A 22,628-nucleotide genomic window follows, 5' to 3' on the forward strand; every position below is an offset into this window, starting at 1 on the left:
CATCTGGATACTTAGAAAAGTCCCTGAAGACAAATCATACTAAAAATCTGTTCAAAATACAAACAGTTGATCAGAAGCTTTAAAATACATCAACTTCACTTGACACTCAGTTACAAATACCCAGCCAAAACTGAACAAAACAACTTGGAAAGCGTATCTAGGCTTACATATAATGACACAAAAATATTTTCCAGGAAACCAGGGAGACAAGCTTTAGCAAGTTCACAATTGGCTAGGATGAGTGAAGTGAATCAAAAACTTGAGCAGCCTGGGGGTATGGAAATCAAGAGAAGAAACACAAGACATTAGCTGCTGCAAAAGTCATAGCTTAGGCAAAGCTGCACACCTGCAGCACAATAGAGTAGAAAAGTGCTGTCAGAGGACAAGGATAAGATTTCATGAGAACTGCCTGCTCAGTGATCTCCTACACCAACACAATACTCTCTTTTCTAGCATTGCTCTGCATAACATCTAGAAGTCAGGTGTTTGAGGGACAGCTTCCAGTCACAGATATAATCACAGGACTGGGAAGCCTGCCACATGAGAGAAGGCTGAGAAAGCTGGGTTTATTCAGCCTAGAGACAAGAAGGCTCAGGGAAGACCTTCTTACCATGTTCCAGTATTTAAAGGGTGGCTGCAACAAAATAGCCTCCCCTTTCAGAAGTAGTCACACGGAAAAGACAAGGGGTGATGAGCAAAAGTTACTGATGGGGAGATTCTGATTGGACACAAGAGGAAAATTTCTCATAATGAAAAAAATCATCCATTGGAATAATCTCCCCAGGGAAGCGGTGGATTCCCCAACGTTGGACACTTCTTAGATTAGACCTGACAGGATGCTGGACCATCTAGTCTATGTCATGCTCTGCTTAGAAACGGTGGACCATATGATTCCTAAGGTCCTTTCCAAACTTGTATTCTGCGATTATGAGATGTACTTTTCCCTGATCAAATAAGACTTCTTTTAATTTTCATTATAAGATTATACCAGAACAATCCTTCATTGCCAGCAGAGTACCAATGACCTAACATGAACTCAGCAAATTGAGTTTTAGATTATTAGATACTCACTTCACTGGCATACAGATTTTCTACAGATTGTTTACTGCTTTCTCCTGTAGCTAGGGAATGCAGCAGTGATTTGTAAAATCATCATTAGTTCCAGTTAAAGTCTAGAATTTCATTATCTAAAGGGGTACCAAATTTCCATTTGCTTTATTGGATAATACAATAAATTTCAATCTTGGCCTGATTTCACTGCATTTCTCCCCTACGTATAAACAGGCTCCCCACAGCTCACCACTTCTGTGGTCAGACACAGGGAAAGAAGACCAGACTTCTGAAGGCCACTGCATGCCCCTACCTCCTCCCAGTGACCACCCCCAAAATGCTACATCTCCGGTTCAACTACAGGGCCACTAAGACTGAGCCCACACTGTTGGACTCACCGGTTCCAGCCACCCAAGCGTGCTGCTGAGGTGTTGGCAAGCCATTCGGCTCAAAAGCAAAATTCTTATCCCCCACTAGCAAGGCCTGAAGCAAGTGTCATATCCCATTATGTAGAATATGGCCACTAAATAGTTGAAACCCCAACAGATGAAGCAGCAAATAAAGCTCCTGCCACCACAAGAGGTATTTTTAGTTCCCTAGTCAGAGTTGCACCACCTCACCAGAGGCTGTAATAACTCTGGCCAGACTCCATGTACAGAAAGTATGTTATCAAGATTTGAGTGACCCTCAAGAATAACGGACAGAAGTGAAAATTTCTAAGCTTTAAGTCTTAAAATACCAACTACCCCTGCCTTCAATTCTGTAAATCAAGTAGAAGATACTAAAAACACAGGACTAGTGTAATTAAGCTGTTTAAATTTACTTTCTAAACACAAGACTGCAAGTTTGGTGTACCCTCTTTAACATAAACAACAGAAATAATCATTCAAGTTTACATCACATAGGGGCACTTCATAATAAGTCTAAATATTTCTTCCTCTCAACAAGGATGTCTTATATCCTCCCATCATTTATACCCAAAAAAATGGATTATAAAGTACATAAAAAAAGAAATATCAATACCAGCTATAAATATCTGACTTAAGTAGCATGCTTTAATAATACTGTGCAATACAATTAAAAGTTCTCACATGGCATTTCTTCTGTCCCTAGAAAACACAGATGGATTATCTACAACACAATTCTCTACAAATGAAAAATAAGCCTTTCTAGGAATTGTCAGCCCTTGACAGCAATACTCAATAGACATACTTACACTGCAAAATAGCTAAGAAATTGTTCTGTAAGGTCATATATTTTATAGCAAGGACAGTATGACGTACCTTGTGCAAGCATGTTAAACTCCAAGAACAGTGCTATGTGATAAAGTTCCATAGCTTCTTCAGCCCTAGTCATGTTTAATTTTCCTGCTACAAGAGCTTGAACTTCACTTAAACTGCCCACTGAAGGACTGGAGTGCAAAACTGAGAGGTCCACCACATCTGTATACATACAGTTCAAAATCACCTTAGCATATTTTTTTGGTATGATAGATTCATCCAATATAATTCTAGTCGGAGTTCGTAGAGTTCGGTCTGTGATTTCTTCACCAGTTCGTATCCTCCTCTGCAGCAGGTGACGAAAAAACGGAGATCGTGATGAAATAACAGCTTTGTGAGCTCTGAGCTCTTCATCTAGACAGTTGTGACTTCCACCAAAAGTTTCAACTATGTCAGAATTGGATGAAAAGCTAAGAACCACATCGTAGTAGCACATGTAATCAAAGAGTGCACGCATGTCAACATCTAATGAATTTGGTGTTCCAAATTCTTCACTAAGCTGCATAAGGATATCAACGTTTTGGAATCTTGAATCCTCCATTCCAAACTCGCCTGTATAAAGGTAGTGTAACAAAGCAGAAAACATGGGCATATCTATGCCAGCTGTGTTAATATCCATTATTATTTCTGCCCCATACTCTGGTGAGGAAGAAAGCAGCGTTTTAAAAAATGGACATCTTGCTGCCAGTATCGCACGATGCACAGGAAAACAAGTTTCTTGAAATATTAAGTCTACATCAGTGCAATATTTGTACTGATAAAGTTCAGCCATGTCTTTTTGTAGCGTTCTGGCTTCTGGTCTTGCCAAATTAGCTTGTAGATAAAGTTCCTTTAAGGCTGACGTCCCCTCATATTCTTCTACTAATGCATTAACATCTCTGACATCCCAGCCTGAGAGGAGCTCGCGCATCTGCTTAGCATGGTCAGCAGACCGGCTAGACTTCCGACGCTTAATGAATTTCTTCTTGAGGGTGGCAAGGCCAGAGGTTTTCTTTTTCTTGTCTTGAGGTTTCTCATGGCCATGGTCAAGGCTATAGAGCTTTGATTCACAGCCATAACCTTGATGAGAGTAGGATGATGTCCCTGAAGGCAAAAAGGAAAATTGAACACATTTATTCTTTACATTTAAAGGAAGGACCATAAGACATAACCAGTCCATCAATGTCTCTGAGAGTTACACAGTTTTTCCTTCTGAGATGAAATAATTCAGCAAGTTGGAAACCTGACTGAAACCCTTTCTACCCATTAATTACTATTTTTTTCTTCATCTATAAGCTTTTTTTTTTTTTAATGCACTCAATTTTAAGAACCAAGCAGCTGATGTAACTTTGTAGCACATGGTAGGCTTATCGAAGCAGGAAGAGAACACCGTGGTTAGAATGTTACAAATGTCACTGCGCTCGCTACCTATAGGAAGAGAAAAACAGCCTTTTTAAAAACTTGAATGATCTCAGTTAAATAGTAGCATCTCCTCCTTCAAAGTGCTTTTTCAAATTCTGTTCTTCTAGCATTAAGAGTTATTTCAACAATAAAAACATTCCTGGTGACAGTTAGGATAAGTCACAATAAAAAAACCAAACAAAAACCAAAAACACAGTATGAAAACATTCAGGGAAAATGAGGACAATAAATACATTTTTAACACAAGTTTAATAAGAAAGTTAAAATTCTATCATATGATAATCAGGTAATTCCATAAGTCAAACACATAAAATGGGCTCCTTTCCACAGAACTATAGATACCAATTTTGTGTCTAAACCTCATTCAAAAGAATGTGGAGAATGGAAGTTCGGTTGTATTGTTAAAGACATTCTTTGAACAGAGCATTATACAATCAAAGTACGCAATTATTTTACCTCCCAAAAATCATTTATAGGGAAGTTATGAGCCAAATGTGTCATAAAATGAAAAGCAGATTCCTCGTCAAATACCTGCGTCACAGACCCGCCCTGTTCTGCCAAATGAACCTCTGCTGATTGCCAGTTTGAACCTAGACACTATACTATAGCACTGATAACAAATTATTAACAAAAAGAGGAGTTAGAAACTGAATTTCTAGAGGTAATGAAAAGCTGAAGTAACATTTTTGTAAAAAAAAGTAGTTTCAACAGAAGCACAACTCTCACATTAAATGGTTATTTCTCTAACTTTATTTAGAATCATAGAATAGTTAGGATTGGAAAGGACCTTAAGATCATCCAGTTCCAAACCCCCTGCCATGGGCAGGGACACCTCACACTAAACCATGGCATCCAAGGCTCTGTCCAACCTCGCCCTGAACATCGCCAGGGATGGAGCATTCACAACGCCCTTGGGCAACCCATTCCACTGCCTCACCACCCTTACAGTGAAGAACATGTTCCTTATATCCAGTCTATAAACTTTCCCTGTTTAAGTTTGAACCTGTTACCCTTGTCCTGTCACTACAGTCTCTAATGAAGAGTCCCTCCCCAGCATCCCTATAGCCCCCCCTCAGATACTGGAAGGCTGCTATGAGGTCTCCACACAGCCTTCCCTTCTCCAGGCTGAACAGCCCCAACTTCCTCAGCCTGTCTTCGTACGGGAGGTGCTCCAGTCCCATGATCATCCTCGTGACCCTCCTCTGGACTTGTTCCAACAGTTCCATGTCCTTTTTATGTTGAGAACACCAGAACTGCACACAATACTCCAGGTGAGGTCTCACAAGAGCAGAGTAGAGGGGCAGGATCACCTCATTCAACCTGCTGGTCACGCTCCTTTTGATGCGGCCCAGGATACAGTTGGCTTTCTGGGCTGTGAGTGCACACTGCCGGCTCGTGTTCATTTTCTCATCAACCAACACCCTCAAGTCCTTCTCCACAGGGCTGCTCTGAATCTCTTCTCTGCTCAGCCTGTAGCTCTGCCTGGGATTGCTCCAACCCAGGTGTAGGACCTTGCACTTGTTATGGTTAAACTTCATAAGGTTGGCATCAGTCCACCTCACAAGCGTGTCAAGGTCCCTCTGGATGGCATTCCTTCCCTCCAGGGTATCAACTGAACCACACAGCTTGGTGTCACCAGCAAACTTGCTGAGGGTGCACTCAATCCCACTATCCATGTCACCAAGATGTTGAGCAAGACCGGTCCCAACACCGATCCCTGAGGGACGCCACTCGTCAATGGCCTCCACCCGGATATTCAGCCATTGACCACAACTCTTTGCATGCAGCCATCCAGGCAGCTCTTTATCCACCAAGTGGTCCACCTATCAAATTGATGTCTCTCCAATTTAGAGACAAGGATGTCATGTGGGATAGTGTCGAACGCTTTGCACAAGTCCAGGTAGATGACGTCAACTGCTCTACCCCGTCCATCAGTTCCATAGCCGCATCGTAGAAAGCCAACAAATTGGTCATGCAGGATTTCCCCTCAGTGAAGCCATGCTGGCTGTCACCAACCACCTTGTTGTTTTTCATGTGCCTTAGCATGCCCCAGGAGAATCTGCTCCAAGATTTTGCCAGGCACAGAGGTGAGACTGACTGGAACCTCCGGCAGCTGAGCTGACACGAGCAGCAGACTCACAGGGGGCAGAGCCCGAAGCAGGGGCACCAGCCCTGACCAGTTAAAAACCTGCCCCAAGGAGCACGAGCGACCAGGAGCGTGGCGAACAGAGCAGGCAAACAGAGCGGGTCGAGGCAGTTTGTGCAGCAGTTTGCGCAGCAGTTTGCGCGGGCAGGTGAGCAGGATGGTAAGCACTCGTTGTATGACCAGGGCCCGGTCCGACAGCTCTGCTCTGGCTGCCCCGGCGGTGGCCAGCGTAGGCACCCAGACAGAGCTGATGAGAGGGGAGGCTGCAGTGCAGAGCTCGGGGTGTAGAGAGTGCCTGCACTGGTCTGGTGAGAGGAGGATGCACAATGGGCAGGGCTGCACTCGGTGCTCCCTGGTGGAGGTCCTCCTGCAGCAGGTGGCTGAGCTGCGGGATGCTGTTAATAGAGTGCGAGATGTCAGGGAAGCTGAAAGGAAGCAGGAATGCGCCCAAACTGTGCAGGGGCCTCGAGCTTCACCTCTAGCTCATGAAGGAAAGAAGGAGGCCATTAAGCTGGGAAGCTGGGAATTAGTGACAAAAAAAAAAAAAAAAAAACAACAAAAAAAAGAATGAAAAGGACAACCAAAAGCGAGGGGCCTCCCCCTAAATCCCATGTCTCCACGCAGAACAGCTTTGCTGTCCTACAGGGGGCTAATGAGGAAACGTACTCAAGCCAGAAACAGCCGGCTGATGCCCTGGTAAAGATCTCTACTGGTGCTGCTAGAAAAAAGCGGTGGGTCATAGTAAGTGGGGGACTCTACACTAAAAGGGACAGAAGCACTTGTCTGACGGCCAGACCCCACCTCAAGGGAGGTGTGTTGCCAACCGGGGGCCTGGATCAGGGATGTGGCAGAGAGGCTGCCTGCTCTAGTAAGTCCCACGGACTATTACCCACTCCTGGTGATACATGTGGGTGCTAGGGATATAGATAGTAGCAGCCTGGGGAACATAAAGAAGGACTACAGAGGCCTGGGAGAGGTAGTTAGGAGCTCTGGTGCTCAGGTGGTCTTTTCATCAATTCTCCAGGGTACAGGGGAGGACCTAAAAAAAGCTAGGAGGATTGGCCAGGTTAATAGATGGTCAAAAGGGTGGTGTCATAGTCAGGGGTTTGGGTGTCTTGAACATGGGACCCAAGTTTGTAGGCCAGGTCTAGTGGGGGCTGGTGGAGCTGCTCTGATAAAGAAGGGAAAGAGCAGTTTTGGTAGGAGGCTTTCCAGACTGGTCAAGGAGGCTTTAAACTAGATGTGTTGGGGGAGGGGAGCATCATTCCATTCCAACACACCCAGTCAGTTGCCAGCACCTATAATAAATGCTTGGAGCAATGTAGAGATATCCCAGCCACTCCAGCCAATGAGCTGGCTTCATTTGGAGCTCAGCTCAGATGCCTCTATACAAATGCCATTAGCATGGGGAACAAACAAAAGGAATTAGAGGTGTGTGCACGTCTATGGGGGTATGATATAGTAGGCATCACAGAACCATGGTGGGATGGCTCCTATGACTGGAGTGTTGGAATGGAAGGTTACAGGCTGACAGGTTAACCCTGACCCACACTCTCTGTGGACTGATCACCTGTCCCCAGACAGAGTTCCATACTCTCCAGCCTATCCCTAACATAAAGGGCAACTCCCCCTCCCTGCCTGCTGGGCCTGTCTTTTCTAAAGAGCCTGTAACGTTCCATTCCAACACTCCAGTCATAGGAGCCATCCCACCATGGTTCTGCGATGCCTATTATATCATACCCCCATAGACGTGCACACACCTCTAATTCCTTTTGTTTGGTCCCCATGCTAATGGCATTTGTACAGAGGCATCTGAGCCGAGCTCCAAATGAAGCCAGCTCATTGGCTGGAGTGGCTGGGATATCTCTACATTGCTCCAAGCATTTATTATAGGTGCTGGCAACTGACTGGGTGTGTTGGAATGGAATGATGCCCCCCCTCCCCCAACACATCTAGTTTAAGCACCCTTGACCAGTCTGGCAAGCCTCCTAGCAAAGCTGCACCAGAGACCAGCTGCACCAGCCCTCACTAGACATGGCCTACAAACCTGGGTCCTGTGTTCAAGACACCCAAACCCCTGACTATGGTACCACTGTTCTAACCATTTATTAACCTAGCTAATCCTCCTAGCCTTTTTAGGGCTCTTCCCTATATCCTGCAGAACTGACAAAAAGACAATCTGAGCTCGAGCCCCTAACCACCTCTCCCAGGGCTCTGTAGCCCTTCTTTATGTTCTCCAAGGTTACTGCTATCTATATCACTAGCACCCACATGGATCACTAGAAGCGGGTAATAGTCAGTGGGACTATTTCTTCTCTAAGTGGGAATTTTCTCTCTAAGCCAGATGGTAAAAAACCTCAGACATGACAGAAAAAGGAAAAACAAGTACACGAACCTCGCTACTACTTCCAGACAAAAGAGAAGCCAGAGGAAAACTTTTGCAGATGGTATACAGATTGATAACAATGGCAGCTTCATCTGAAGTAGTATTTGTCCACTTTCTGTTGGGAATAGTTAACTTTCTTCCATCATTATACTTGTGTAGCTTCATTATTTGTTGCCTTTTCAGATCTTCTAAGTTCAAGACACATCCAACTACAAGAGCTTCAGGGGCCTTTTGTAACTCGATCTATCACTGCTCAATTCCATTTGTTTCAGGTAGATTTGATGGGATGCTGTTTTGAGAGCAATGTTACAGGTCAGTCTGTTATAATACAGTGCTTTTAGTTACCTTATTTCAGGTGAGTATTTCTTGAACTTCAAAAGACACAGGAGCAAGTCAAAGTTGTATTTGAGAACACAGCAACTGTAGCTATTGAAGATTTCTGTAAATTGTTTTATTATTTAAGCCTCAATAATTCTAAGTAACTTTATACACTGGCTTTTCTGCCAAGCTAATTAACCCCACCCCACCCCTCCCCCAACCTTGCAACACAATCGTTTTATGATTCATCTGTTAGTGGGAACTTTGGGAAGTAACTTCACATTCTTTGAAGAAAGACCTCTAACTATTTTAGTCATGCTACATCAAATTTTGCTTGATCAGGCAACATGTTATCAATCATACTGTAATTTCAAGACATAAAAAAAAAAAACATTTTAAATGAGGAGAACAGCAGTAACTCAAGGCAATTTCAATAAAGGGGTATGCTGCAAAATCCACCATAAAAATTCCTTCCACATGATATACTAGGTATTATAATAGGAAAACAGATTCAGTCTCCTGCTGATAGAGACAAGCCTAGAATTTCTGCTCCATTTGAAAGTATTGATTACATTTCACAATAAAAGCATAACTATGCTTTGGTCAAGCTATAATGATAGATTCTACTCCAAGAGAGCATGCCAGCTCATTTCATGAAGTATTTCAGACTCTAATGGTAATTTTGAGTATGCAGCATATTCTCTTAGATTCCACTAAAGAAAAACTAGGACACCACAAGTCTCATTTTCTTTCTTCCCTGAAGGCTGCTGTGAGGTATTACTTGCATGTGAATTGCCGCAAGATACTAAAACACCATTCAAACCTTTGTGTACCCTGTGCTGCTTACAAGCTTTAACTTCAGAAATACTGCACACATTGCTAATAAACCTTACAAGTAGATAAAACACCGCTACAGAAGTGCCACCACTGCTTTTTGCTAGAGGCAGAAGTAGAGAGACATCAGCATAGCCTCTCTGGGTTCAAAACAGATAGTGGCTCCCTGCCCCTCAAAGAAAGAATTTGGAAGAGCCTCTTTTTGACCTGCCTGTAATTCCTTCACAAGGCAGTAGCATTAGAAGTAGGAAAATTAAATTTATTCCCCATTTCTACACTAAAAGGCACTGATCTATTAAATGCTGTTAAAAAGCAACAGCTACTCCATGCCCCTAGACCATATCTAGCTCTGAACACATAAATATTTACAAGAAACATATGACTGCCAAGAGAAACTACTTGGGCACTTGACAATGTATAATGGGATCTGTCTAGTTCTCTGCATGCCTACACATTTTAAAATCTAATTACAGAGCTCTATTTAATAAACATCCTGAACAGACGTACCACCCTAGAAAATGGTGTGAAATCCTCCTCCTGAATGCTGTAGACAAAACAGCAAGGAGATGACTACTGAAGCCTCTGCTAAAACAGAAGTGGTTTTGTTTTTTGTTTTTTGGTTTTTTTTTACATTAAGAACACTGCATTATTTTTACAGATTTATCTTCTCTTCATAAACTGCAAGCAAATTCAGCATGAGTCAATTAACAACAGCAGCTCGGCCTACGAAGCTACTGTACTTTGCCAAATCGGTTCTCAGCATTTAATATTCAGCCTACATTTACAGCATAGCAGCATGGTAAAGCAGCATGTCTAAAACAAATCCTGGAGCAAGTTTCCAGGAATAAGGCAACCAATACATACTATGTAGCTGTTATAACTCTAGTCCCCACATTTCCATTCTACTTTGGGGTAGTAAATAGATCTTAATGCCTTCTACAGTTAAAAAATAAAAAAAGAAAAAGAAAAATCTGTAAAAGTTGATCTTAAGGTGCTTTCCAACCCTAACTATTCTATGATTCTGTGATATAACATGGAGAATGGATTAAGAGGACTTGGGGGTGTTGGCTGACGACAGGCTCAACATGACCTGGCAGCATGCACCTGCAGCTCAGAAAGCCAACCATACGTTGGACTGCACCAAAAGGAACAAGACCAGCAGGTCAAAGGAGGCAATTCTCCCCCTCTGCTCTGCTCTCTAGAGACTGCACCTCCAGTACTGCATTCAGCTCTGGAGGCTCCAACATAAAAGTGACATGGACCTTTCAGAATGAGTCCAAAGGATGCCAGAGAAGATGCTCATAAGGCTGGAGCACCTCTGCTATTAAGATGGGCTGAAAGAACTGGGCTTATTCAGCCTGGAGAAGAGCAGACTCTGGGGAGACCTTAGAGCAGCCTTCCAATACCTAAAGGCGGCCTAGAAGAAATTTGGAGAGGGAATTTTTACAAGAGAATGTAGGACAAGGGGAAATAGCTTTAAACTGAATGAGGGCAGATGAGATCAGACATTAGGAATTGATCCTTCACTCTGAGGGTGGAAGACACTAGAACAGGTTTCCCACAGAAGCTATGGCTGCCCCACCCCTGGCAGTGTTCAAGGACAGGCTGGACAGAGCCTTGGGTGACATAGTCTAAGGTGAGGCATCCCTGCCCATGGGAGGGGTTTGGAACAAGATGACCTTTAAGGTCCTGTCCTGGGTTCAGCAGTAGCAGTCATTTTTCTCCTACCTAATAGCTTGTGCAGTGCTGTGGTTTGGACTTTCAGCCTGGGAACAACGCTGATAACACCAACGGTTTTAGTTGTTGCTAAGTAATGTTTATTCTGACCAAGGACTTTTTGAGTCTCATGCTCTGCCAGCAAGGAGGGGAAGCTGGGAGGAAGCAGAAACAGGACACCTGACACAAACTAGCCAAAGGGGTAGTATTCCATACCACAGCACATCATGCCCAGCATATAAACTGGGGGCAGTAACCCAGAAGGGCGAGATCACTGCTCGGTTCGGCTGGGTATCTGGTCAGCAGGTGGTGAGCAGTTGTATTCTCTTCCCTTGTTATTTCCCTTATCATTATTATTATTGGTGGTAGCAGTAGTGGTTTGTGTTATACCTTAGTTACTGGGCTGTTCTTATCTCAACACGTGGAAATTACATTCTTTCGATTCTCCTCCCCATCCCTCCAGGAGCAGGGGTAAAAAGGGGGCAAGTGAGCAGTTGCATGGTTCTGAGTTACCAGCTGGGCTTAAACCACAACAAGTGTTCTATGATCAGTAAATGTATAATGACATACTAGATAATGGCTTTTTATTTTGAACTTAATGATGAAGAGCATCAACAAAACGTTCCACATACCAAAGAGAAAGTTTTGGTGGGAATTCAGTGAAGCTTTGGAACTTCCCCCTCTTCAAACCTACTCAGTGTTTCAGCATGCAGATCTGCCTGTTTTCAGGTCTAAGGGTTTAACTTCATTCAATACAGAGGCAGATAAAACATGAAGACATGTAATACAAATGCTGTGGCTGTCATTTTTTACAAAGTGTGTATATATATGTGTGTGTATATGAACTGGGGCAAACCTTTTACTGCTGTTAATTATAATATACACTGAAAATACACAAAGCCTTAAGGGGGACTTCACAGCCTGGATATCAAAGATGTTAGCATTAAAGTTCTTCCTTGATATGCTATGACAGCATGCACAGAATTTTCAGCCCAGAGCACAGGTCTTTACATGTAACAGTTTGCGGGCTGTCTTACTCAGACCTCCAAAAGTTAGAAGTGTCAGAAAAGCTGAGACAAGAGAAAAGTCACAAAGTAAGTAATTTTTCTTCTGTGCTAAGGACACCACTGTGCTTTCAGTGGTGATTAAGAAAAGAAGTAACACTGAATATCAATAAACTACTTTTTCAGTTGCAAGCCAAGGCATAAAAGTGTTTATGAAGTATTTATGCTATTCACTGCTAAGATCATTCTTCAGGCTGTCAGGGTTGGAGGTTTCTTTAAGCAAGATTTATCTTCTCAAAAACTGCCTTCTTTTAGATTCATCACATAACTCTGTATTATTTATAGCGTGACAGTACTTAGATCTACACTGATTTTTTTTGCACTAGACTAAAAAGCACATAAAGGCAATATCTGCCCCAGTTACAACTGGGGTAAGAAAATACTTTAAGGGCACTTGGACTCATTTCCAGTTAAGCAAGATCCTTACTTATAAATAATACTGTTAGGACAATAAGTACCTCCATTCCCCATTTACAGGAACAGGAAAAGGGCATCAGAAAAAGGTGTCTTCAAGACTGTTACTGTAACAGGTTCATTGCCAGAGATCCTTCTAGCAATAAGGAAGTAATTCACTCATATGAGACACAATGCCAATACTATGATGAATACTGATGATCAAGCGTTTTCTATGCTCCAACAGTTTCACAGAAAATTTGAGGTAGAGTAGAAAATAGCAGACAGTATTAACAGATAGCTACTGCTCTTGATCTGGGAAAACTAGCATGCATGGGTTAGTTATTAAAAAGATCTACTTTATTTAAATAACCTGGCACCTGTTTACTAGCAAGTGGCAATCAACTTATTGCATACATAGGCAAAACAGATGGACAGTACTGAATTTCATGCACGATTGAGCTTGAATGGATTCAAACTGGTGACCTAGAAAATAAAAGCTCTGCAGAGCATAACTGCTAGCAAATCAAATCAAGTGTGTACACAATCAAGTCATTTATGTAAGTGACAAGATAACTGAAAAGTTACCTATGAATGTCTGTTGTGCCTGTGAACTTCCCCCTACCCTTGGGGAACACGAGTGAGGGTAGTTAGATGCATTAGCACCCATTTTCTTCAGTCACTCAGGCATTCCGCCTGCTGGCTCTTCAATGTATAATCCCATAATTCTTTATAAATCTTCAATCCCAGGTCCAGCATTCTGTTCCTCTATTTCTGAAAAACAAACACACTAATAAGTCTATTCACATTTATGTTTTTAGTAGGTATTACGTGATTTAGATAAACTCAAGTCCCCAGAACATAGTATTTTCGTAAGTTAAAAGCACAAACATTTCCAATACAGATTTTTCCTTGAAGGATTAAACAGATAAACACTTTTTTTCCCTCAAATATATAATTCATAATTTTTCAAACCATTCACAATTCAACAAGAAAAGCTGCAACAAGAAACAGGAAGGCTATCAAAATTTTAGCTAAGGAATCTTCAAGTAGGAGTTGGTCTAGATTAGATATGATCCCTTAACTATACCAAGAAAGATTTTTTTTATAGATGCTGATATGTTTACATACTGTTATAAAACCCACAGATTGAATTATACTGGCTGAGAAAGCACAATAAACTAAGCCCACTAGAAGCTATACCATCATTACTGCTTTCAGCTGCATTTTGATTTCATATCATTTACATGGCTCTCATTCAGTGTTACTTTTCAAGTTTAGACTAGTACCTACAAGTAGGCTTATAACAGTAAAAATAGGGCACTTAAGCATTCATCTACGGTTTCATTAGGCATTCGAAAATGTCCTAGGAAGTAAATCCTGTAGAAATATGAAGAAGAACTGTTAAACATACAAGAAGCACATTCTAATTTGTTTTATATTAGCAATGCTAAATTATGAATACTGCAAAGTTAACACAGTGAAAGAACTGCCTGCTATCAACTGAACACACATTCAAAACACACAGACATCAGAGTTATACTAAGGTAATGTCTACACCAAGAAATACTTAAGACTCTACTCAATACTGTGAATATATAACTAGGTTCTACCGGTATACCTGTATTTGCTATATGCTCCCAACTCTATCTCCTTTCTCAGGAAAGGTTAAATCGGACAAGTGCGTGCCATGCAAGAATGTGTGTGTCTGAAGGAAGCTGTCACACTGTTCCAATCTTTTTTCCCTGCTATTTCTGGCATGAAAAGTTCAGAAGGAGTTACTGTGATGCTGGGGTGGTGAGATATGACTCTAAGTGGAGAGGCACACCTGGCCTCTAAGTCACAGACACAGTATGCAAAGCAGATCCTGGGGAGCAGAAAGCAGGAGACAGGCCAGGAAGAAGGCGGCTGCAAATTGCTACAGGCACAGCGGTGGAGGCCAAACAAGTGATCCAGGGTTCAAGCACTGGGCACATGAGGAGGAAGAGTAGAGAAAGTTTTGGAAACCTGGCTTATAGATGTGGGCATGTGAAAAGATGAGAGACATGGGACTGGAGCATTGTGGAAGCACGACTGAGTGCATGATTTCCTCATCTGATGCCTTTGAATAAGGCTCCTAAAATCAGGCCTCTCAGCATTTGTGGTCTGCAACATCATATGCTGTCAAAAAGAAACCATACTACCTCACACTAGACATTATGCGCAGGCAGAATCAGCTCTAGAGAGCATATAGCCCAGGACTGCCCTGCAGAGCTGCAGCTTGCTGATCATTATCTGAATGCTGCTGAGGCAGGAGACACAACAGTAGCACTATAGCAGATTTCCTGGTGTTACGCAAGCCAACCTACAGGCTTGCACCTGCAGCAAGGGGGAGCTCCCACACCTGCCCTCCCTAGCTAGTTGGCAATGCCTCCTCAAATGCACAGAACCCGATGCTTTGTCAAACTCTTCCCTGTGCAGATTGAGCTTACAATACTTCAGGAAACAGAAAATTAAAGCACCTTCCTATATGAATAGCAAGCCGACTCAGGATGAAGTTACAATAAGTGCATACACACAATGGGCAACATCACACCAGCAAACACCAGTACATGTTCTCAGCAAACACAAACTGTTGGATCGGTGCATGTTATCATTTTCTCCCTTGTGCAGAAATAAGCTAGCTAATTCAAGATAACCAAATCCATATGGATGCAGACCTCTTCATATATGAAGAGCTCCACAGATTCAAGGTAAAAATAATTTTGTTAAAACAGTGAGACTCCAAATAAATTGTGTACCCACAGAATATGTTGCTTAAATGTGCTGTTCATTTCCAGATGGAATTAGCTATTTCCAGTACAAGCTCTGTGGAGGTAAGAGTCACCTTTCAGTTTCAAGGCCAACTCCCTCATAAAGGCCAGCATCCTAGAGTAGGTATCCCAACAACTTCCCCTTTCGCAGCTAAAATTGGATTTGGTTCATTTGGACAAAAGGCCTGGAATAACTCCATTGCTATTTCACTTTCCTCTTCTGCATTCGGCTGCAGCATGATAACTTGTCTATTAGAGATCAGGAACAACTGAGAACTATTAGCAGAAACAGGAAACAGCCCAGGAGCTATGCAAAAAGAGGAAGGGAGGAAGTTGTTGGTTTTTGTGTTTGGTTTTTGTTTGGCTGGTTGTGTTTTGAAGAGTGGTTGTTTTTTGGTTTGTGGGGGCGGGGGGAGTGGTATGTTCTGGGGAGGATATGAGGGGTTCTTTTGTTTGTTTTATTCCGTTTTTTTTTTGGGGGGGGGGGGGCTAGCAAGCACTATACATAACCAAGTCTCAGGTTTAAAGTTAACACCTCCCACCTCCTTCAACTTGGCAATAAACACGACCTAGAAGATTGAAGGAATGTGAAAAAGGAATATATGCAACTGTTCAATAACATTAGAATTCAATGCCTGAATTTACAAAACAACATTATTTAAATTAACTGAAAAAAAAACCTATAAAAAGTTCCTATGATTTCTGATATATAATTTTATTCAGAGGCTTACCACATGAACTGTTACACATTAAGCCCAAGTGAGTATCGTGCAGAATGAATTCACTCCCTTAATTTATGTAGCTTAAATAATATATGACAGTGTAAAAACACATTAAAATTGTACACATAAAGATATTCTTAAATATAAATTATATATGCATATTATATATACATTTATATAAGTAAAACTAAATACGCCAGGCTTCAGTGAAGGAGGAATTCAAACAAAATATGCACCATGGTCACTCATTTTACAGATGCGAAAGCTTCCTGTGCCTCCTTTCAAATTTAACCATGCACTGCTTCCTCACGTGTATGCTGGCTGACCTTGAGTATTCTGCATCTTGAATTCAAACACACAGTAGGTCATAAAGTGTATTGTGCCCCACAGCTCAGAACTGATCACAAAATGATCACAGTTTTAGACCCACTACTGTTGTTAACCTCATGTATCAACTGAAAGAACAACTTCTGTATTTTTTATTACATCACTGAAGTTTATAAGGTAACACTGTATAACCCATACTGCATTTCCCAAACATTTTAAATGATAAACTGTGTCCTGGAGGAAGCTCTGCCTTCCCCTCTTCACTCTCATATCCATGTTAAAACCAGACAAGACAAAAATTTTACACAGAGTCAGTTACCCAATTGGTTTGTTACGGCAGTGCAGGAACACTTGTGCCAGCACAGGTGCAAGAAAGAGGAATACGAGAACAAGCTGCTAGAGCCAGGACCGCACCTTTTGACAGCAAGGTGTACTTGAACCACTCATAGATGTAGGTGCCTAGTTTTGGATGGTTTCTTTTGTTTTGCTAGGGTCCACTTCAGCCTCTACACTAAGCCTAACCTACCTCCACAGAAGTCAGTATTTGCACATAACCTACTGAGCCTAGTACATATGTAAATACAGCTCAGTTACTGCATAAAATGCCAAAGGGTGCCCTCTGCATGGGTGAAAGGCAGCTGTAGAAGAACATAAATAATTTCGAGCCACAAACAACCCAATCTTTAGCTGCAAAAGGGGAGATTTTATCTTCCTTTCAGAAGTTATCCTGCATACCAAAAATTTCTCTATCTCAGCCTATCTGAAGAAGTTTCTTGATCTAATTTTCGCCTCGTAATAGTCACAATTTTTTTTTGTTAGTTTTAAAACTCTCACCATACCATGAGGTGAACCTTTTCTTGCCTTTCTGGTATAAGTTGATAATGCACCCACATAAGCATCGTCAAAAGCAAACTAAATGCAACATCTGCTGACCTACTGAAACAGGATCTCATTAAAAGCAGTGACCTACACACAGGTATGTGCTATGTATGTACACATGTACATAGGAAAAAAGTTAAACTATGCCAAAGCTTGTTTAAAAAAAAAGCCTGCACTGCAGAAATAGTATATGAAAAGTTATACAAAACCAGGAAGCTTTAGAAGCCAAAATTACCATCCCAAATGCTACAAAAAGCACAGAAGTTACTTTCAGGTAATACTGATACTCAGAGCAGAATGAAATTTTAAATAAACACAAATCTAGTTAGAAGTTTCAGTACCTGAAGTAAGTTTCTCAGTCTTCTGAATACTTGTCACACTAAACCTAAGACAACTTGCATCTGAGGTGCCTGGGCTGAAAGCCAGGAATTCCTGGGTTGGGAATTTTTATTTAATAAAAAGGCTGTGTACAGGATGGACTTTGGACAACAGTAACTATTTATAGTCATCACTCAATACAAAGGTTTCATAAAATTTTCTGTAGTTCCACTGGGTCCAACTAATATAAAGGGCAAGGTGGGGAGTCTTACAGCACATTTTATGACCTAAAACATTTGACTTTGCCCCCTCTAAAATTTAAAGACATTTTGTATTTCTTCTGGAGTTGTTACCACAGGGTTATGAAACAGTACGCTACTAAGATGAAAGTAGGAAATCATAGCAAGTATATGCACAGACTCACACAAACATGACTTCGCAGGTTTTTCATTTTATTTAACACATTTAAAATCTACATTGATTAAATGACAACACAAGTATCACAAGTGTACCTTACTTGTATTTGCTTAGATTTTTATCTAGACCAGAAATGCTACTTTGCCCCAACAGTTCCTTTCAAGTAACATGAAGGTGGAACTGTAATGCAAGATGAGATGATAACATCCAGAGTAACTGATACACCGGCAGGGGGGTGGAGGGGAGAGGGAAGGTTTGTTAAAAAAATGAAACAATCACCTTTTAAAGTTATAACCCCAGTAAGGAAATACTTCAACTAAATTTAGGAAGGACAAACTTATTTCCATAGAAATTTCAATTAGAAAATAAACTAAACTAAAACCAAACAGAAACTAAAAGAGAACTAAAAAAGAACTTGTGAGAATGGACCCTTGCCACTGGCCCCAAGGTACATGCCACCAGCTTGCCTTCACAACCTGAACCTCCCTCCAGCAGAGCAGTAGTCCGGTGACCAGTACAGATACCAGGGCCACCACAAAGAAATTCAGACACAAATGAACATTATGCAAAACAGTTCTATAGATCCTGTCCTCTGGGGTATCTCCAAAGCCAGCCCTAGGCATGCTGGTTGTTACATGTAGTATCACTACAGGGATTAGCAGCCAGCAACAGTCGAAAGGAACAAACACTGACATATGAAGAGAAAGCTGCTTGTGGTTGGAGTTCCAAGTATTTGTTCCGATCTGCACTTACTATTTACTTAATTTTCTTACTGTCCTACCTGGGGGGGGGAGGGGGGGTTCTCCAAGGAAGAACAGCTGACAAGAACTGATCATTACATGCCCTGACCCTTAACTAATTCCACAGATGAGGTATTAAAGAGAAGTACTAGCATACACACTTTGCCAAAGCTAGAAGTTTCCAATCGCAAGAGCATACATACTAAAGGACTGAATGCATACATGACAGCACACTTTGCAGAAACTGTGTAATTGGCAAGTAATTCTCTGTTCAAAGGAAATGACTGAAATTTTGAAGGACCAGCTAATTCTAAAGCCTGACACACACACAAATCCACATAGAGCCTATTTTGACCTTTATAGAATCATAGAATAGTTAGGGTTGGAAAGGACCTTAAGATCATCCAGTTCCAGCCATCACTGCCATGGGCAGGGATACCTCACACTAAACCATGGCATCCAAGGCTCTGTCCAAACTCGCCTTGAACACTGCCAGGGATGGAGCATTCCCAACTCCCTTGTGCAACCCCTTCTACTGGCTCACCACCCTTAGAGTAAAGAACTTCTTCCTTACATCCAATCTAAACTTCCTCTGTTGAAGTTCTAACCCATTACCCCTTGTCCTATCACTACAGTCTCTAATGAAGAATTCATCCCCAGCATCCCTATAGGCCCCCTTTCAGACACTGGAAGGCTGCTATGAGGTCTCCACACAGCCTTCTCTTCCCCAGGCTGAACAGCCCCAACTTCCTCAGCCTGTCTTCATACAGGAGGTGCTCCAGTCCCATGATCATCCTCGTGACCCTTCTCTGGACTTGTTCCAACAGTTCCATGTCCTTTTTATGTTGAGAACACCAGAACTGCACACAATACTCCAAATGAGGTCTCAAAAGAGCAGAGTAGAGGGGCAGGATCACCTCATTCAACCTGCTGGTCACGCTCCTTTTGATGCGGCCTAGGATACAGTTGGCTTTCTGGGCTGGAAGTGCACACTGCCAGCTCATGTTCATTTTCTCATCAAGCAGCACCCCCAAGTCCTTCTCCACAGGGCTGCTCTGAATCTCTTCTCTGCCCAACCTGTAGCTGTGCCTGGGATTCCTCTGACCCAGGTGTAGGACCTTGCATTTGGCATGGTTAAACTTCGTAAGGTTGGCATCAGCCCACCTCACAAGTGTGTCAAGGTCCCTCTGGATGGCATTCCTTCCCTCCAGGGTATCAACCGAACCACACAGCTTGGCGTCATCGGCAAACTTGCTGAGGGCACACTCAATCCCACTGTGCATCTCACCGACAAAGATGCTGAACAAGACCGGTCCCAACACCGATCCCTGAGGGACACCACTCGTCACTGGTCTCCAGTCGGACATTGAGTCTTTGACCACAACTCTTTGCATGCGGCCATCCAGGCAGCTCTTTATCCACCGAGTGGTCCACCTATCAAACTGATGTCTCTCCAATTCAGAGACAAAGATGTCGTTTGGGACAGCATCAAACGCTTTGCACAAGTCCAGGTAGATGACGTCAACTGCTCTACCCCATCCATCAGTTCTGTAGCCCCATCATTTTTTTATTATCCAGCCAAGCAACCAACCTTTATCATTATTCAAAATTATCTGGATGATACAACAGCAACATATAGCTGATACAGCTGGAAGGTTCTGATTTGGATTAGTACTGTACAGAAATGAGTAACAAACAATGTCCTTCAGGAATTGGGTTAATGAATCTGTATTATTTCATGACTTACTGAATTGGAAACAAAAATCAATCTAATGGCAGAACATCAAAACTTAAGCCACATCAGCAGTTATGAGCAAATAGGGCAAGAAAAAGCAGACATAACTAGATAACAAAAGTGACTGCATTACTTAGTGTTTTGCTGAGAATCATGTGTTCCAGCTATCACAAAGAACCTTTCTTACAAGTTAAGCATGAATTTTAAAACACTTGCTTTTTCGTGAAGTAGTACACTTCTCTATCCAGAAGTTCTTTTAAAATAGAGGGAACAAAAACCCCACGGTAGTCCTGGCTTTTTATTTATAGATTGGTTAAGAAACTTAGGATTGAGTTTTAGGGAGAGGAAGTGGAAAGACGACAAAAAAAAAAAAAATCCATACACACACAACTCCCCCCGCCCCAAACAAACAGTGAAACAACTATCAATTTTCAACATGTCCTCTGAGGAATCAGAGTGGAAGTTAAAAAAACTACATTAAAATAAAAGTATAAAGGCATGCAGTCTTGAAGATATGTACACTTCAGAAACTGAAAACGTTGAGAAGCATTCTGGCAGTTGAAAAAGTACAGAAAAAAGATAAACGAAAAAACTCTCTTTTCAATGCTGTCTTTGCAAATAGTGTTCAGAATAGGTTTTTTGATTTTTTTTATCATTACCAAAGTAATTTAGAGTATGATGTAAACGTACTGATCCTAGAAGCAATTAAGTAACATTGTCAGGAGAGAGCAACAGTTCAAATCACAAGATATCAACATATTTATATTCCCTTAAATAGAAGAAGTTCCAGCACCTACAAAAACCAAGCACACAGCACATGCTGAGTATAATCCTGCAAAGAATAAAAAGTTCCTCCCAAGCAACTTCCATGTTTTCATATACTGGCTAATGAAACACCATCTCTGTACATCACTGATCTTTCCAGCTGGTTGCAAGCACCCACTAACATACCAGAAGTCTATTCTGATTGACAATACTCACACGAAATACTTACTAATGTTCCTGAAGTGGAATTCAAAACACTTTCAGCAAAATCAGCAAGAGCCCATTTACTGCCCTCTACAACTCTCCTGAAGTGAAATGACAGTATGCATTCTTCAATGACTTTCCATTTTTCGGAAGTTTACTTGACAGGAACATTATCAGACAGAGACAGACATAAAATGTTATTAAATATGCTTTGTAAGAAAAGTGAGAGAAATCCTATCACCAAATCTTTAACAATATCATTGAACAGAGTAAATTAGGCATGAACATGCCCATTTTCAGGGAAAATGAGGATAATTCATTTTAGCCAATCTAAAGTAATTGCAAAATATTCTGACATATTGTGATACATTTAGAGGAGTCTAAATGCTTTTCAAAAGGCTACTTCTGAGCAAACAAGATGTGTTTTTGTTTTTAAAGAAAGGCAAAGAAAATCCTCTATGGTATAATACATACGGGGACACTATATTTGGTTAAGACAAACTGCAAGAATAGCACCTCCATGAAGGATCAGATTTTAAGAAAAAGTAGCCTGCTTTTTTCTCTCTACTGAAGTTTTGGTCAACACTTAATTGTGTCGTCAGGCAGCAATTTAACTCAGCCAAATTTCAGCTAAATTCAGCTTCAGATACTGGGATCAACAACCAGTTCACCTGTCTCCAGATACTGCCTGTCCTTTATTACAGCAGTCTCCTCAGCCATCTGCTTCTTTCTTCCTCCACAGAAAAAGCAGGAGCTCAGCAAAAGGAAGAATTCTCCACATTAAGCTGTCCCACCTTTACACAGTGTATTTCATGGGCTTCCTATTCAAGCACTCCTCTGTCAACAGGCTTGCTCCTTCCCACGCAGTTTTCACAATTCACAGGATTTTATCCCTTTTTCTTTGAGAGTGCCCCCCAAAGATCCCCATTTCATTAAGAAAGGGAATTCCTCCTCTTTCTCAAGCTGTGACCCAAACACAACACAAGATACTGATTTCAATTAGCAAGTCTACTAAGATAGGGAAGTCTTGGCTGAAACCTCAACCATATGGAAGATGTATCTCTGGAGTTTAATGCTGTCGCCTTCTCACATCAAGTACTACCTCAGTGGGATATATCCTACAGTCTCCTTGTACTGCATT

General features: G+C 41.7%; 1 protein-coding gene across 5 annotated transcripts in view; it reads right to left on the bottom strand.

Annotated features, from left to right (window-relative positions):
* BTBD7 (BTB domain containing 7) overlaps positions 1-22,628 on the bottom strand; it is a 56,777-nt gene that overhangs the window by 20,434 nt on the left and 13,715 nt on the right. For all 5 annotated transcript variants that reach the window (XM_057413450.1, XM_057413449.1, XM_057413446.1 and 2 more), the window contains exons 2-3: positions 13,177-13,362; positions 2,334-3,413 (exon numbers count right to left, since the gene is read on the bottom strand). In XM_057413450.1, the coding sequence (XP_057269433.1) occupies positions 2,334-3,413; positions 13,177-13,258 (1,162 nt within the window). In that variant the 5' untranslated portion in view covers positions 13,259-13,362. The remainder of the gene's footprint in view (positions 1-2,333; positions 3,414-13,176; positions 13,363-22,628) is intronic.

The sequence above is a fragment of the Pezoporus wallicus genome, unplaced genomic scaffold (genome assembly GCF_028554395.1).
Source record: "Pezoporus wallicus isolate ANWC-B61680 ecotype Strahan unplaced genomic scaffold, APGP_CSIRO_Pwel_v1 contig_3017, whole genome shotgun sequence".
Taxonomy (NCBI): Eukaryota; Metazoa; Chordata; class Aves; order Psittaciformes; family Psittacidae; genus Pezoporus; species Pezoporus wallicus.